This window comes from Primulina eburnea, unplaced genomic scaffold (assembly GCF_022965805.1).
Source record: "Primulina eburnea isolate SZY01 unplaced genomic scaffold, ASM2296580v1 ctg973_ERROPOS1174311, whole genome shotgun sequence".
Classification (NCBI taxonomy): domain Eukaryota; kingdom Viridiplantae; phylum Streptophyta; class Magnoliopsida; order Lamiales; family Gesneriaceae; genus Primulina; species Primulina eburnea.
This window is the reverse complement of record NW_027331729.1, coordinates 31222-49208: the sequence shown is the minus strand read 5'-3', so window position 1 is coordinate 49208 and position 17987 is coordinate 31222. Positions and strand designations below refer to the sequence as shown.

Below are 17987 nucleotides of genomic sequence, written 5' to 3'. Positions count from 1 at the left end.
GCCAAATAATTAAGTTATGAGTATTTTATTTTGTTTCCCCGTTTCTTCGAAATATATAAAATTTTATTCTTCTAAAATCAAAGCATTGGACCTTAAAAGGAAAGTACCGAACCCTATTACGAAAAACCCGAACTGAACCATCATATACTGTAATCGCGCTATTCATTTTGCCAGCGGCGCACGCCTGTTTTTGTTTCTTATGATTTTACCCCAATTCACTTCCATTTAAATTGATAATCTTCCTCTCCGTCGCGAGCCTCCCTCTCATGTTTCAATAAGTTTCCTCAATTTATCGTCTTCTTTGTGTGCATCTGTTTTTGTCTCCTGTTCAGGTATTAGTTATTTTTTGCGATTTGATATTTTAATATTATATTGAGGAATTACCGTTTGCAATACTGCCTACGATTAATTTGGGCTTTGAAAATTTTAATATATATTGTTTTAAAGTTTCAATGCTTGGCGATTTAGGGTTGATAAACTACTTTAGAATCTATATTTTAAAATATAGATAAAATATATTTTGAAATATAAGGGAGTGAAATTAGTATAGATTTACGAATATAATTGTCTTTCTTTCTGATTGAAAAACGGATTCTTTCTGATTGAAAATTCTAATCGATTTTTTAAGTTTCAGTGCTTGAGGATTTGGGGTTTATAAACTACTTTAGAAAATATAGATTTTGAAATATAAGGGGAGTGAAATTAGTGTAGATTTACGAATATAAGTGTATTTCTTTCTGATTGAAAAACGAATTCTTTGAAGTAATACTCCAAAATTTGTTCTATTTATTGCGAATATTTTTTCTGCGTTTTTACAAAAGAGAAGAATGTGTGATGTGTGATTACTTATTTTCATTTTGGAGAGAGGATACGTCACTCCCGGAAAGAGAAGTGAGAGACCCAGAAGTTTTACCGGACAATTTCGGACGACTTCTGTGATTCAGTAGACATAGTGGAACGACCAGAAGGTTAGGAAGAAGAAAGATGAAAAAAAAGATAGTCCTACAAGAAAACCTTACGGCTCTGGTACCATGAAAAAAAGAAAGAATGGAAAATCCTCGTATGTTTATTTCACAAGAAATGCACACCTTTAAATAATATACAATGGTTAAATCAAATTCCAAAAAATTAGAGATACAAAATATTATCCTACCTAAGTTACCGTATTAATTTTATGTTATCAAAACAAATCAAATAAATTATATTGTCAAAGACTAAATCAAATATCTACACGATATTTGTCTATTTCTACATAGACTTTAGTGAGAGATCTCATGTAATGCTTTCAAATGGAATATTAATAGTATTGTGTAAATATAGTTAAAAAATTGTTTTTCATCCACTTGTGATTTTGTGAAGGCATCTTGGGGTTTTAATAAGGACAATGTTGAAAAGGAACACGAGGCTGAAGAAAGAGTATCTTTATAGGAAAAATTTGGAGGTCAAAGAGCGGTTGCTCTACGAGAAAAAGAGAAAAATCCGGGAAGCCTTAGCAGGTTATTGATATTTCTTTGTTGATGAGCAACAAACATAATTAAGGATTTTCTTTATCAAATTAATTTTGTCCATTCAACCTTTTTCCCTTGTGAACAGAGGGAAAGCCAATTCCCACTGAGCTCAGAAATGAAGAGGCGGCCCTTCGCCAAGAAATTGATCTTGAAGATGAGCATACTGCTGGTATTTATTCCTTCTCTACAATCTGCATTGGTAAATTTGCTCATTATTTGATTAATTATGAGCCTATCACAGAATGCTATGTTCTTGATGTTACTTCTAGGGGACAATTGCCTACGTTCTAAACTGATGCATTGTCCTTACTTAAATGCAGTTCCCCGTTCAACCATTGATGACGAATATGTCAACGCAACCAACAGAGATCCCAAAATTTTGCTCACAACATCACGGGATCCTAGTGCTCCACTTACACAGTTTGTGAAGGTGGTCAAGTCTTATTTTTCCTAAGTTTTAGCTGTCACTTTGCACCAAGAAATGTTACCTTCTTATCGCCTGTGGTTTTAGTTTCCTTGCTTGTGCCAGTGTTCATAGATGTTATGTCTGTTATTTCAGGAATTGAAGTTTGTTTTTCCAAATGCACAACGAATGAATCGAGGTGGTCAGGTTGGTGTATTGTTAAGTTTGTCGTACTTTTGCTATTTTCCCTTGTCTTTGGGTGCATTGTTCTATCTTTAATGAAACCCATTAGAGCATAGAAATGATAAATTTCCATCCTTCTGATAGATGGTCTAAGAAGGCTGTCAAGCATAATTGCTATTGACTTTTCAAAATGAAATTATCTTTGATCATTCTTTTAGCATTATTGCTGCAATGCTCAAAAAATTCTGAAACTCCAAATTCTTTTTATGTAAAGCTTTTCGTTTTAACTTGCATGCGGAGAAATTGAGCGCTAAAAGTGCACAAGTTAAATCAGTTTCTTTGGTTTCAGGTTTTATCAGAGATTATTGAAACTTGCAGAGCTCATGATTTCACAGATGTTATCTTAGTCCATGAACATCGTGGTGTACCAGATGGTATGATCATAAGCCATCTACCTTTTGGTCCTACTGCTAGCTTTGGATTACTCAACGTGGTTAGTATTATACTTCGTTCGACATACAACTTTTGATCCTGTTTTCCATGTGATATTGTAATCTAGCAATCTCTTGTAGGTTACAAGACACGACATTAAGGATAGGAAAGCTATTGGAACAATGCCTGAGGTTTACCCACATCTGATACTTGACAACTTCTCTACTAAGGTTATATTTCTTTGTCTGATTATAAAACCAAAAATCATGTTGATTGTGCCGGAACTTTCTTTTTCCTTTAATCTAATATGAACTTTTTATAATATTTGTGGAATTTTCAATTGTTGGCAGCTCGGTCAAAGGACAGCAAACATTTGAAAGTATCTATTTACTGTGTCCAATTTCTGTTTCCTTCAATCTATTATGAACTTTTTATAATATTTGTGGAATTTTCAATTGTTGGCAGCTCGGTCAAAGGACTGCAAACATTTTAAAGTATCTATTTCCTGTGCCCAAGCCGGATACAAAGCGAATTGTCACTTTTGCTAATCAATCAGATTATATTTCGTTCAGGTAGTTACGTTGTGAAACAATGTTACACCAACTAATATTTTCATGGTGGCTGTAAGTCTGGTGAAATCATGCAGGCATCATGTTTATGAGAAACGTGGAGGTCCCAAATCGATTGAACTGAAAGAGATAGGCCCCCGGTTCGAAATGCGGCTGTATCAGGTAAGTAGGTTCAGTGCTTCATTCGAGATACGAAAGGTCAATTCGCATGAATATTACGTTTTGTTTTGTTCAACCTATAATTATATGGTGTTCCCAAACCGCACAATCAGAACCCTTGCCATCGTCTCTGCCGAGATTTTTATAAAAATTTCATGTGATTTTTAAAATTTAAAATGTCACTTCTCTCTTTGACTATTGCCCGACTCATCTAAACTCTGGAGTCTGTCTTAGCTTGGTAAATTTTTTATTTATCTCCAACTTGAACCCTTTGTGATACAGACTTAATTCGGGTGTTGTCATTCAACCGTGGTATCCTTCACATTTTGCCGGTACTTTTCATGTTGCAGGTTAAATTAGGAACGATGGAACAGGATGAAGCTCAGATCGAATGGGTCATCCGGCCCTTTATGAACACAACAAAGAAGCGCAAATTTCTTGGGGATTGATAGTTCCGATGTGTGTGCTTATTTGTTGTATGTCAATTGCCAACCTTTTTTCTTGCACCAAAGAAATGCAAGGGTAATAATAGTATGTTCAACAAATATTTAAATTGGGTAAGAGCTTGGTTACTTCCACCTTGAAAGGTCATGTAGCGGTACTCGCATGTAAAGGAAGAAATACTTTCACTGGGTATTATTATGGCGTGATTAGTATCTCGTCGTCCTGATTGACATTTTCATCTTCATTATATCTGATCATGTTATCGTAACCTTTTCCCCTTGGTGGTTATTTGGAAAGGATTCAGTCCAATACTAGAATTGTTATATTCATCCTCGTTACTCGATAACTCATACCATCAAAGTCTGTACCACCCAGAGGATGAGGTAAAATTACGCAATATTTGAGTCGTAAAATAAGATTCAAGTTTTAGCATTGAAATTGATCATTTGATAAAAACGATGCCTTTTGACATTGAAATTGTTAAGGGCCCTACGTAGATTTTGTTTGAAAATGATGTTAAAAATATCTTTTTCTACTGTATAGTTAAAGGCTTCAAGGATATAATTCAATCTACTTTAAAGATATTACTCTAAAGATCAACACTATTTCATTAATCACAGTCGTGTTGAAACATAGACTATCGGATACATAATTTGACTATTATCTTAAAGATATAATCTTCTTAATTGTTTTATTCTCATCACTAATAATTAAGACAAATGAACGGGAGAATTTTGTTAGTGTTACGATTACCATTTTTTCATTCTTTGAAGCAAACTAGCATATACACGCACTAAATTCCATACCATTTTCGCCGGGAAAAAATAATTTAATCTTGCACGAAAAACCCTTTTCATAAATAACATTGACCATATCAAAAGAACTTTTTATTACAAAAGTCAACAAATAAAATGGAAAAAGAAGAATGGAACTATATCAAAATAACACCTTTTTTTTTCTCGCAATGTTAGAACTGGGGAACTGGAGAATGGACTCAATATGTGGATATGCAAGTCTATAACCTTTACAAGGGGTCCATTAATTGTATCGAACTCACCAAAGGCAGTAACTGTAAACTGTTCTAACAATATCATCCCGAAAATAAGTACAGCACAGTTACATAGAAACAAAACCTTCTGTTCAGTGAATGAGATCAATGGACCATATACACACAAAAAGATAAAAATCATAAAATACAAGAGATGCCACGAAATGAATATTTCGATCTTGTACCAGGTGTTGGTAAGGATAATAAGTGTATTGCTAGTTAACCTCAGCCAAATGGTGAAGGAACAGGTCCGGAAATTGCATCTGATCTTTTTATGCTTCCCATTCCACAGATAATGCAGCCGGGACTCGACAGAGCTGAGAATTTGGCACCACAGAGATCACAAACATCATATCCAATAGTAGATAGACGGCTCAGTGTGGCAGCACAGAATTGAGATGGATCTTCCAATGGATCTATGGACTTATTGGACAAGCCTCTCTGAATACATATGTCGATTAGGCTTCTCAACTCATCTTGCTTTCCTGGAGGTGCTTTTGATAAGAGTAATTCGAGCATTTGCTTAGAATAGGCATAGTTCTGCACATCCATGTTCCTTTTTATGGCAGTTCGAATGCAATTTATTCTGTGCTTTGCAAGAAGAGGTAATGAGCCCAGATGACGCGACAATCTTGCCATCTCATCTTTTGCACTGATTGCACTGGGACCTTGAACTTTCTGCAGTCGGTTGATCTCCTGAAGTATCATAGAATAGTTAAAATTGTCGTTCACATGAAAACACACGAACGGATGAGCAGGTTCTTAATACAAGTAGATGAGAATAATTCGCATGGTTTTTGAAGTAGACGGATCACTTGGATTTAATGCAAAACCTCAGGAAACAAAATGACAATCATTCTACTCTGTGACTCTGTTGAACCCAAAAGGAAAGCTACAGCTTTGTTTGTAGTACCAAATGACAGGACAAACCCATGAAGTGTTAACTTGCAACAATTATTTCGCACAAAATTTTGCTTTGACATTACTTTAATGAGTCAATCGGTCATGTCATACATAAGTCATGTCTATGTGTGAGAGGAGAAAAGGTTTAGTGAAACTTCCGAGGGAGACATGATAAAGGAACAAAGCTTCATTCATTATACTTCGTTTAAAGTATTCAACATAATTGCTCTTTGCACGATGGAATTAAAATGAAGAAAAAAATTGATATAAAACGAGTGAATCTCAATCTCTCATCTCAATCTCTCTCAAGGTAAATAGAACCATAATACCTGAAGAAGGGTGACAGCAATCTTGTATTGGGCACAAATAGTAGCTTGTGCCTTAATGTCATCTCCACGAGATTGATCTTTGGCCAGAGCAAGGAAAGCCTCATCAAAGCAGGATAACGCATCTGAAAGTTGATTCTGCTCCAGATGCACAAGTCCAATCTTGAAACAGACTGCAGCAGCAGCACCACGGGGGACCTAGATGAAAAAGAAACCAGAACATAACTAAGGAGTTTTGATGTGCCCAAAACAAAGTTCTGGCATCTAAAATATTAGAAACCCAAAACATATAAATAAATGAATTTCCCAGTTCAACAATATATCGGAGCTTCCACATACTTTAACTACAGATTTTATGGTATCCATTCACTGGAATATTATTAAGCTGAGGGTGGAGTGAGGATGCCACATGGTAAACAGGCCACAAGGACAATAAGTTAAAACATTTTTTATTTTCATTTGTTGAACTGTGTCCATTCAATAAACCATTTGTCTTAAGGAGTCAAGTCTTTATGAAAGGGTGACTGGAGGTCTTTCCTGTAGTTAAGATACTCTCCACAAACATAAGATGTTGCAGAGACCAGTCTCATTTTAAACAACACCTCCTCAAGGACATTCAACCAACCGAAATTCATGAAACACGGTGATGGGGGGCGAAGAGAAGAGAAGAAGAAGAGCAGGTATCAACACCACCCTTGCACATAAATATAATACAACAATATTGATGATACTCAATTGCGAGATAAATCACAGATGGCCAAGTTTTTAAATTAACGGAAAAGAGATATTTACATGCATAAACCACGTGCAAACCTCCTAAAACAACTTGTACATGCACAATTAAGGGCTTATTCATGCACTCCAGCTACAATCTTTATGTTCAAGATAATAAATAACTTTTTTTTGGCAAAACTTAGGAAAAATAAAGAAAGAAAGAGTTGCACCCATTTTAAAAAAGATAGGACGGCATGACAATAGCTTATGGTTCTAGAGATTTATTTATTTATTTATAGGAATGATGCTTATGGTTCTAGAGAATTAACTTTAAAATAAAACAAATACTTACTTGTCCAGGTCGCACAGCCTTCGGAGGAGAAGCTGATCTTTCAGCAGGTTTTGCAGATGTTTTGGACCCAGGAGCTTCAAGCGAACTGAGATCAAGGGGCTGCGTAGAGACTGGAGCTTGTGACATCAGAGTTGGTGGCTGTGATGGTGCAGCAGGTTGAGGCACAGAATGTGTAGGAATACCTCCATCTGGAAGCCCAATAGACTCACGTGAAACTGGTTGTTGAGTGACTTGAGGGGGTAGTCCACCACCAGGTAGACCAATATCCATGGCAACTGCACTACCCTGGGTAGCAGGGACCTTGTTGCTTTCATTACCTTGAGGATTTTGATCAAATCTTGAAAGGAATCTCCCGGCAGGAGGCAGTGATGCTGCAACCTGAAGGGATGATATTGTGTTCTGGAAAAAGTCCTCTGGTATTGGCCCAGCTGTAAGTCCAACACCAGGACCCACGGAAGTAGGCTGTAACGCAGGTGTTGGTTGGACGAATGCATCGGTGCCAAACATATCAGCTGGAAAAGAAGTACGAGCTGCAGCAGTTCCACTGGCTGTAGGAGCTGGTTGAGGTACAACAAGCCCAAGATCTGGTGATGAACTAGTTAATGATTTGGTCCTACTAACTGGGATACCCAACTGCTTCGTGGCTTCTTTAATTTTGCTAACATCTACTTTAGTAGACTCAACTGGTTTGTCTCGGATTCTAATATGTAGCCTTTTGGTTTTTGAAGTTCCATCCTCATCACTGCTGCTACCATCAGCAGCAGAACCATATAGCGACTTTTTGAATTCTTCTTCAGCTTTTGCCTGTGCATCTAAAGCACCGGAACCTGCAGGCTTCTGAGAGAGAGTTTCTAGTCCCATCAAGGAAGCACCTTCAGGCGCCCCCTTGGATTTGTTAGATGTGGGGGAAGCAAGCGATTGCTGATGCCCATTTGTCTTGATTCCTCCGGTTTTGAAAGCTTTCACCAAGCTATCTTCTCTCACTTCCACAACATTCCCTCTTCCTTTGATCAAACCTAGATAAACACCAATATGGTCTGTAACAATGGATGGGATGGTACCATCGTCAGTTTTCATGTAAGGCATGACCTCAGCAGCCAGTTCCCACTGAGGTATGTCCTTCAAGTTCGTGGCTGTTTTAATTTCCCAGTTTCCCCCACCCCATTCGGATCCTTTAGGAACCATACTTTCAGCAGCAAAGTTTGCAAAGATGCCTTGGGTCCACCCAGTCGAGCGAACTCTCAAAATCCTCTCACAGTATCTCCTCAACTCTGAATTAGTGCCCTCTTCTTCCAACTTTTGGGCTAGACGCCGCATTGCACTAGGGTTAAGGTGGCATATAAATATGTCAAGCATACTTTCAAAGTCTGCTATAACTTCAAAAGTTTCTTTTGCACTGTCATACTGGCCATATCTGTAATCAAACAAGCCATTGACAACATCATAGAGCGAGAAGAGGTTGAAACATAAAAATGAAGATGAATAAAAGCCAGACAGCTAAGCTTGTGCGGCATCCAAATAATAGCAAGATTAAAACTATCATATTAAAAGAATATGATGCCTGGGTCAAAATAAATATGATGCATAATAATAGTTTCTGGAATACGACTTTTACAAATACAGGATTTTCTGGTTTTTGTTGTTTTAAAACACTTGATCCCGGAAATATCATAAAATATATTACAAAAAATCTGAAGAATATGACTTGTGACACAAATCTTGCAAGTTTAACCAGATAAATCAGTCAACAAGAATGACTATATGTCACCACCCACCAGAAAACATTAGTACTTGAAAAAATGCAAACATTGAAATGTAATTATCAATAACAGTTCAAAATAAAGAGCAGAAAATGTTGTAATAAAAATGAAGGTCTAGAAAATTCAGAACAATAGACAAAAACTACAAAATCATATGATTTTTTTTCATATAGCTAACTCGACAAAAACACTTTTCAAGCGCTTGTCGGTATCAAAGATATAAAGAAAATTATTTACGCAAAGTATATGCATGCAGTTAGGTAAGAGAGGACTAAAAAGATAAGCTTCAATTCAGTGTTCTCAAATTGATAGCCGTATGGTTTTCAAAGGCTGCTAAAGCACATAGCAACACACCTTATGCATGCATATCCCAACTGGCGGAACCGATGGAACAAATGTGAGGTAGGGGGACATCTAGGATAATCTCTTGACCGCAAGAACTCGTCTTTCAATGCAGACAAAGCAGTAGAAAAGCGAAGTGCTTTGATTGCATATTCTCCTCTCAACACCTTAGTGTAGAAGCAGAAAGTTAGTTAAGCATACAATTTAAGTTCTCCGATGCAAAAGAAGTTTAAAAAATACCTGAGTGAATTGTGGGCCTGATTGTGACAGCGATACTGCAAGATCACCACATACTGGAGAGCCTCTGGCAAGAACATCAAGTGATCGGGGTGTAATGCGCAAGCTATCGAATCTTCATTAATCAATCACAAAATCTGTCAGTCAATAAAATTTCCACAAGTGTGGAATATTGAACTTTTGCAAGCGAAAGATGCGAAAAATAAGAAGTATGCTGAATACATTGTTTCACATCTTAGCGCCATAAGTCCTTATAGTGCCAAGGAATGTCTATAAGCCAAGAAAAACAACCTTGATGTTATTTGATATAGGACTTCTGACAGATCAAGTTTCTGCTCAAAATGTTGTTGCATTGTAGAAAATCCAATCAGAAGTGGTTCAAGTAGCCCAACAAGACAACTTTTGATCTCATATTTCTTCTTTTGCCTAACATTTACATCAGTAGGGCTTGCAAGCAGAAGGCGGTCATTCAAAGCTCCAACCAGAACTGTACATAAGTACATCGTAAAGAGTCAGAAATAGAGTGAAAGACTCAAACTGGCATTCAAATGCAAAACAATACACAGACAGAGGCAGCTAAGGACACCTGTTTGGGAAAAGCATCAGATCTTACCTGCATTAGGCATACTGGTTGAGAGTATGGTCCTCACTTTTCCATCCCAACCAAGCACATTAATAGAAGTTAAAGTAGAGAATAGAAGTGCGGGTCCAAGCCATAGGAGGGATCTAAAGTAATCACAAGTCAAGGGCCCACAAGGGTATAAAAACATCATTAATATAAGAAAAGCTACAGGGTATAAATAGAGAAGGTAGAGAGTGAGAGACAAAGAGAGTAAAGAGACAAGGATATTGAAGGAACTCCTTTATCAAATTTTGCAGAACTGCTAGCCAAAATGTCCAAATCTGCTGTAACAATAAGCACTCGTTCTGTGGTCAATATACCTGCCACAAAGCCCCTGAGTGTCTCTTGCCATTGTACCTAACATGAGAAGCTTTCATCTTTTATCAACACTATTTACATGTGGTCAATAGAATGAAGAGAATATATAATAAACATATTCAAACTTTGGAAAGCTGGAACGGTGTTTAGAAAAGAAACAATAGCACATGTAACCGTCAAAATTGCATGCTGAGCTAATAGAAAATCACTAAGATGGAAATATCAGTTTTATAAAATTGTATACCTAGAGAAAGGAGAGAAAAAGAGGACCAAACAGAAATTCTATTAGTGAGGATGTTTTAAAGTCAAAAAGCTTAAACTCCAGAGCTGCCAGCAGTTGCTCCTCAGATTTGTAATCACAACAGGGGGAGGGGGGAAAAAAAGATAACCCCTGCACTTCACACAGAGTCAATTAATTGACAGCAACCATTTGCAAGTTCTTACAATTTTCGCACTGAAAATTCATTAGCAAGTCATCCGGTTAGAAGGAGGTTTAATTAGAACAATCCTGCTTCTACATGTTTCTGACGCAGAACTGAAGCAGTAGCTCAAGGAACATGTGAAACAGGTCTGCTAACGTTATGCAACCTTAAAGAAGATGAGACCAGCCACAAAATTATAGATTCGCTTTCTGTAGCTTAAGAGTACTATTCGAATGACTACCTGAAGTACAGTTTCATTTGCCTTCAATTTAATGAATTTTCTCCCTTCAGCTTTCGTTGAGATGTAATGTCCATCAGCATCAGAAAGGCGGTATCCTTGGATGAGTTTAACCAAGCCAATCTGGTCCCCTTGAGAACAAAACACCAAAGTTGATTCTACAAAAGCAGGTCTGGATCAAATTCTATTCAATCTGTTCAAGCACTTAGATAAATAACAACAGCCCATTAAGCACCTAGAGGAGTAGAAAAGATACGATCAACATCACTTTCGAACAAATATGACATAGGACCCTTAATAGAAGCAACTTCATTGTCCATGGCATCATTTTTATCAACTGATCCATTCTTCTCAATGGACTCTGGTGAAGCAGCTCCCGGTAACATATACAATGAAAGTCCAGTTTTATCTTCATCAAGAATAGCAAACTGATTTTCGTTACGACCAATGAATGCTGCATCTACACCTGAAATATTTGCAAAAACAGTGAAGCATATATATATTGCACAATATAAAGGCACAAGAATGGCAAGCAAAACCCAGGAAAATACCTTTGACATTGGAAGCTTTACTATTCGCCAACTGGGAATCAGTGTTTTCCCAATACAACACAACTTCGTTTCCAGCACCACTGAACTCATAGACAACAAGAAACATGTGTTGCTTTTTACTGTATGCCACATATTTTGGATGGAATTCTACATTTCCAGGGATCTGAAAATTACAAGAAGGTTTAGGCCTATATCCTCAATGGCTTGGTCACAATTTGATGAACAAATTAAGACTAAACTGATGAAATTTTACCGAATTATAAAGCTTTTTATATATATTTTCCACACCAGAAGTGAGATTATAAGCCACAAGGTTTGGTCCTTCGATATAAAAAGCCCTGATGGGATAATGAAGAACCCGGTTCTCTTTATTGAAGAAATTCAGCTCCAGATGAAAAGGCTGCCAGATTAACTTATCAGAGATGGCCCAGTCTGCATTATAATATCTAATATAAGTTTAGTCTGCTATACTGGATGGCTAATTACCTGGAAAATAGGGAAGTCTCTTAAATGATATTTAGTATCCAATACAGTGATCAGAGGTAATCTAGATATTGGAGAACTTTTTGCATTGCCTTCCATGAAATGCTGCAACAACCAGAAAAGGTTGATAGTTGAACAATATTTACTTTTACGAGTACAGAAAATTTCTCATTGTTAACTGCTTGTGTTTTTATTATACAGATTACAGGCCAACAATTTTCAAACTATGAGATCCAATGTCAGGGATCACGAATCGTCCCTTGACCTTTAACTAAACTATAATCCGAACAAGGGACCTTTAACTAACTACCATCTGAACATCAAGCATGAATATTTCTCATACACATGTATGTTGAGGTACCAAACATCACCAAACACAAACTTATTTCATTACGAATAAAAGTCCAAAATGTAAAATTTAAAATCTATGAAGATTAAATACTCCCACATCTAAACATCAATCAAAACTGGCCAACAAGTATATCATGAGACAGCATATTTACGTACGCTGTAAAGAAAAGCCTTCCTTGCTATGTCCGAGATTGTTAAGTGGCTTTGGCTGATGAAAATGTCAAATAAGGGTTAATAATGAATGTCAAAATAAAATATTCTGCGATCCAAGTCCATGCATCAGGATGATATTTGACAAAACATTGACAAAATTCAGTCTATAATTCAGTTAATTTTACTTCTTGAAATACTCTACCAAGATGGTATAGCCACATAATTGATAATGTTATATTTTAAAAATTTCCTCAACTATATTCACAATATAGCAGGAATATGATGTGCAAATGATCAAAAGCTAGAAACTCAATCCTTTATATACTAATTAATTAAAATGGGTAAACAGACTTGATAAGGCTAGTGTGGGCACTGCATGTCATCCCTATCATCCAATCAAAGCAACCATTAGCTAACTGTCGGGGAAGAGACATAATAGGTTGATAACTAAGCCAATAAATCATCTTGTAGTCAGGGTAGAAGAAAACAGAGGAAAATATTGGGAATAGATACAGGAAAAAGAATGTAAAAGTAAACCAACCAATTACAATAGCTGGGTAGAGAAATTACAGAAAATTTTTAAAAATCACAGGGAGGGATATCTACGTAAAACAGAAGTTTTTTCAAGTTAGAGCTAATCTTTTGTGACAGACATATTCAGTATTGACGCTGATTCAATGACTGGAGATTGTATTGAGGGGCCACGTCAAATTTCCGGACTCACCCTTTCATATGATGCTCTTGCAGCTGGGCTTGCAATTGATGATCAGCTAATATACCAGATGAACCAAGGGAAGCAAGTTTTTCCTTCAACACGGATGCTGTTTTACATGTCAAAGACATCAAAATAGGAATCTTTTTACCATTCAAAATTTAATACAACTTTCACAATTAAAATAAATAAAATAGTATTTAAAATCTCTGAATAGGAATTTTCAGGCTTCACTCCTTTAGACCTCAAATCAGCATTTCAGGCTTCACTTGGTACTTGATGATTTTATAATACCCGTAAGAACCTTTAGAACTAAAATCGGTAATAATTCAAGAAAAATAATGCTTTTGTGTCCACGCATTTCCCAAGCTAAATCCTACCACACAATAAATCTAGCTCAGTTGAAAGTTAAAGATAAAAACCAAAAAGATCTTATATATTTTCACTATTTTCTTTGGTGAACAAACTGCTAGGTACAATAGCCCGGTAGTTGACTCTCTCAAGAACAATAGGTTCATAAATAAAAATCAAATTCATTATTCAGAGAGGTATCCAAATAACAAGAAATATCTGACCATGTCATGCTAGCCAAAATATATTATCGGCACCCCATCTGACACAAAACAAGTAAAGAATCTATTATCAAGCAATCACCTGATGATCCCCTTGCACTTTGCAGAACAGCAAAGAGTTGTTTCCGGCCTTCTCTAGTATAAGCAGCTCTGTTTTTCTTATTATCTCCACCAGCCATGCTCTATTGAGAAGCATACAACATATTTATGATAGTTAAATAATCTGAATGTGACCCACATCTAAATAGTACGATGATGCTTACTGAAAAAAGAACTGCTGCTAAATTCAATTTTGGGTGTACATCCAAAGCCCTAATTCTTGGGAGAGGATAAACGGCTTCTCCCCCTTGCTGGGAAAGAATACGAGGAATATCCATGGATTCAATAGCTGCATGATAAGATTAAGCTGACTAAATGAGATTATTTGTGCATGCTTAGGTTGCAAATAATTGAAGGGATAGAATACTTGCTAAGAGAAGGTGGAAACGGATATATTAAATTTTTTAATAATCCAGTAAACTAGTTGACTAAGATTACACATAGAACCATCAAACTTCCATGGACAAGAAAATCTCCCGTGTTACATATAATCATGCAAATAGTTTAGAAGACAAACCAAATTTAGATTATAAACTGAAAGGACACATAAGAATTACGTTAAAACAACATGTGCAAGGTCAAAAGGTAGTTTAAAGAAAGGACAAATACCTCCCAAACCTCAAGTCACTTCAGATACAGAACACTGGACTAGAGCGACTGAAAAAAATCGTCGCGAATAAGTAACGTGCTCAACTAACCTGCAGGCTCGAAAAAGTTTACTTGAGTTGGAGGTCTATTAGGATTCACAGCTACACGAGTTTTCCACACTTGAACACTTCCATCTTTGGACAAAGTGACAAGCAACCTCAACATTGGGAGCCAAGCAACCGAGGTGATTGGTTGTGAACCGACTTGTGTACTGTATTCCAACCAAAGAGCCGTTTAAGACAACACGATGCACTAAAAAACCAAAAAAATAAAGGCTGCAACATAAATTTTGAATAATTTTCCTAAACTTGAACAAACAGTATAAGTAAACAAAATTAATTAAGGAAGTGGAACAAGGAAACACTGCAGAATTTGCCACCAAGTAGGACAATGTTTGACATAATTGATGGGATTAGTTATAGGCAGTAAATGTATGGCAAGGGTTTATAAGGCATTCAATTCATCAATAATAACCAATTATACTAGCTTTTATCTAAGTTAAACAACTTGTGAAAAAGTCACGGATGATATAATCATGTGTAAAGAAAAGGGTAGTGTAAACACACATGTTAGCTTACATTCCAATCATCATAGGCCTCTCGGTGGATACATCCCATGCCAAAAGTGTACCTCGTCTGTCACCGACAAAAATCCATTCCAATGTCGGATGAAATGCAAATGCTCCAGCACCCTGTAGCCTGATGGTATTATCAACTGCAAAGGAGTCAATATATTATTAAGTTCGAATCTGAAAGAAAATCAATTATTTTGAGAAGTTAAATTATCATCTGCTTCAATGTGAAAAAAGTAAATATGAATATAGAAGTATTGTTCAACTCTTACGTTGTAGGGTGTAATGAACAGCGTATGTATGGATATTGTAAGCCCGAATCAAACCGTCTTGATAAGCCACGTACTGGTACATGCGCAGAAAAGAATAAGCTCCATAAATTCTGGGAACTATATCATAGGTACCAGAACTAACAAAGCAATTTTATACGTCTAAATATCATCTTAAATAAAAATCTTACCAAAGCTGGAAGGCGAGGATGACAAGCAAGATTAACAATGGGCTTCTTCAAATCGGTCTTTATTTTTGTCGGGGCCTTCCCACCTTCCACAGTTCCAACAACTAGGCAATAATAATGATAATAATAAATTCAATCAAGGGGCCTAACAGACTTCGAAATACTTGACATAGTAAATGTAATTAAAAGATATGCAGAGCTGCATAATACTTGAATTTTTATTAGGGCTAGACCAAATTAGAGGTAACAGAGAGAGAAAGATGTATACAACAATAATTATTAGATCCTTGTTTATTAATATGAACAAAGGTTATCAATCATGCCACCAACTGCATCCCACAGTAACTAAAAACTATCACTGTCATATTTGCCATTATATCTTCAAGCACTGTCAAACAGCCTTAGTTTGTAAAAGAAAGCTAACCAACTCCATCCCACCCTCCTCCTTCCGAATGATTTAATAGAAGTAAACACTCCAGGTTCATATATAAAAAATAGATTGGCTTAACCTTACCCCCCCCACCCCAAACATGGATGCCAAAAGAATAGATTGGCTTAACCTGTTACACTCAACTTCTTATGGAATCCAAAAAACACTACGGGTTGAAGAGGAGTCAAGGCAAGATGGACTTCAGTGTCAGGGGTAATCTGTTCTGTCCTCTTTTCAGGCGAATGCAACACACAAGTTTGCTCACTGTCAAAATCACAGGATCGAATTGTACAATCCTGAATATAAAGAAAATAAGTGTCATCCAAGAGCAAAGGGAATAATTCATGACATGAATTGAGATATAAAGCAGTAAGTCAAAAAGAAGAGATAAAGAATAAAAATAAAATGAACATTGAGATACGGACACGTAAAAAAAATGGACGATTCTAAAGGAATATAATTAAAGCTCTTTTATCAAACATAAATATATAGTGAAAAAAATGTTAATCTATAATCTACTTTATGTATGTGGATGCTTCAAAAAGCACATCTGGCGAGTTTCAGTATAAACAAGACTCTGGTATGACTTACTTTGAGCAACAAAAAAATATTGGAAAAAGAATAAACCTTTTTTAACCATTGAGTCAATGACACAAAAATCAAAACTAGTGGTAGTCTAATATTCATGAATTTGGAGAAGAACCCCCAACGACAATAATTGCTATTGCTAATTTCAACAAGGAAATAATTTCAGTCGCTAAATTATAATAATAGTATCCCTTTTCATATACCGAGCTTAATCAGGCCAACAAATTTGGTATGTGTTTATCGTATTCATATGCGGAGTATTCAATTTAAGAAAGAATGAAGGTCCAGTGTGAATCATTGGTCCTTTTAATCCCCTCTCTTTAATACAAATCCGATGTACTGTGAGTGATCAATGACAGTCTTCTATGTCTCACCCGAACACAGGCATTTGCAGTGATACCAGTACTTTCTCACTTCATTCGACATATTAACTAAAGGTCATAATTACTGGAGTGTGGACAAGTACGCTTATTGTGGAGTATAAGATTGAGCACTAACCTCAAGTATAGCAATCAGAGAATGCCCACCAATGGGATTATATTCCATGCGTACCACAGGCGAATCAATGTCCACAGATGCAATTTTGCTTCCGGTATATGCATCAAACTCTATACACACATTCACATTAAAAAAAATTATTTACAAACTCCGTGCCTTTTCTTTTCTAAGAAAATAACTGAAACTTGGACAAGAGAATCACGAGTATACCAACTATACAAGTTCCTATGGCGGCGGATACAATTGCCTGAGTCGGGTGAAATGCAGCGGCGTGAGGTTGTAAAGGCTTGGAGCTCCGATCCGCATGTCGGAGATCCAAATGTTGAACCGTCGCCCACTCCATATCAAGATATATATTATAGATTCTAACTCCGCGTAGTCAGCAGCTATCGATTCGAATGAAACATGTACACCGAACTACGAAATCATTCCAGGCACAATCAGATCATTGAAGAAAGCAAATTCAGAAAAACTGACTCCGAGATCTCGGATCAATCGGAGGAAAATTGAAGTTCTTTGGATGATTTGATCGGATTTTGAAGGTTTCAGTTAAGGCAACACGATTTTCTCTGAACATTCAAAAGAAAAATAAGAAAGCAAGGTTGAATCAGAAGGAAAATTTTAGAAATGAAACGGAGCAGCAGAGTTGTGGAAATTTCTGAAAGAACCCAGATATTTGTAAAATTTGCAATTACACTAACTGGCAACAATTGGGTCTTATTTAGAAACTAAAGTTTGGGCTTTAGAGATGTCCAGGCCTATTATTGAGAACCAATTCACAAGAAAAATTCTTGTATGGTCAATTAGGTGATCTACTCCGATGCATTTGGTTGCGAGTAGAGAAAATTATTAGCAAGATTATGTGCATTCCAATATTTATCAGGTTTTGTGTTA

At 36.4% G+C, this 17987-nt stretch overlaps 2 protein-coding genes across 5 annotated transcripts; one reads left to right on the top strand and one right to left on the bottom strand.

Annotated features, from left to right (window-relative positions):
- The first annotated feature begins 109 nt into the window (after positions 1-109).
- On the top strand, positions 110-3945 carry LOC140822624 (uncharacterized). 3 transcript variants are annotated; one of them, XM_073183429.1, is made up of 10 exons: positions 110-332; positions 1360-1496; positions 1594-1677; positions 1829-1938; positions 2068-2118; positions 2444-2587; positions 2667-2756; positions 2992-3098; positions 3173-3257; positions 3605-3945. In XM_073183429.1, the coding sequence occupies exons 2-10, from the start codon at positions 1385-1387 to the stop codon at positions 3701-3703; spliced, it is 882 nt and encodes a 293-aa protein (XP_073039530.1). In that variant the 5' UTR covers positions 110-332; positions 1360-1384; the 3' UTR covers positions 3704-3945. The 3 variants fall into 3 exon arrangements, with proteins under 3 accessions (XP_073039530.1, XP_073039529.1, XP_073039528.1); XM_073183428.1 differs by having other exon boundaries at positions 111-268; XM_073183427.1 differs by lacking the exon at positions 110-332 and adding an exon at positions 704-1060.
- A 791-nt stretch (positions 3946-4736) lies between these two features.
- Positions 4737-17764, bottom strand: LOC140822614 (uncharacterized). 2 transcript variants are annotated; one of them, XM_073183407.1, is made up of 24 exons: positions 17304-17764; positions 17094-17203; positions 16138-16303; positions 15581-15681; positions 15393-15465; positions 15128-15263; positions 14600-14760; positions 14066-14190; positions 13885-13984; positions 13243-13339; positions 12522-12573; positions 12018-12119; positions 11785-11931; positions 11532-11694; positions 11216-11446; positions 10984-11138; positions 10231-10359; positions 9994-10111; positions 9672-9867; positions 9384-9495; positions 9156-9310; positions 7042-8455; positions 5979-6173; positions 4737-5442 (listed from the first exon to the last, which is right to left on the bottom strand). In XM_073183407.1, the coding sequence occupies exons 1-24, from the start codon at positions 17434-17436 to the stop codon at positions 4972-4974; spliced, it is 4842 nt and encodes a 1613-aa protein (XP_073039508.1). In that variant the 5' UTR covers positions 17437-17764; the 3' UTR covers positions 4737-4971. The 2 variants fall into 2 exon arrangements, with proteins under 2 accessions (XP_073039508.1, XP_073039510.1); XM_073183409.1 differs by lacking the exons at positions 16138-16303; positions 17094-17203; positions 17304-17764 and having other exon boundaries at positions 15128-15247; positions 15581-15610.
- Between the last annotated feature and the right edge of the window lie 223 nt (positions 17765-17987).

Excerpts from the sequence above, each read along its gene's own strand:
- LOC140822624 (XM_073183427.1), top strand. The coding sequence starts at position 1,032 with ATGAAAAAAAGAAAGAATGGAAAATCCTC. Across the intron at positions 2,119-2,443 it reads GAATGAATCGAGGTGGTCAG|GTTTTATCAGAGATTATTGA; the intron begins GTTGGTGTATTG and ends CTTTGGTTTCAG. Across the intron at positions 3,099-3,172 it reads TCAGATTATATTTCGTTCAG|GCATCATGTTTATGAGAAAC; the intron begins GTAGTTACGTTG and ends GAAATCATGCAG.
- LOC140822614 (XM_073183407.1), bottom strand. The coding sequence starts at position 17,436 with ATGGAGTGGGCGACGGTTCAACATTTGGATCTCCGACATGCGGATCGG. Across the intron at positions 12,120-12,521 it reads GGAAGGCTTTTCTTTACAGC|CATTTCATGGAAGGCAATGC; the intron begins GTACGTAAATAT and ends TGGTTGTTGCAG. Across the intron at positions 6,174-7,041 it reads AGGCTGTGCGACCTGGACAA|GTCCCCCGTGGTGCTGCTGC; the intron begins GTAAGTATTTGT and ends TTTTTCATCTAG.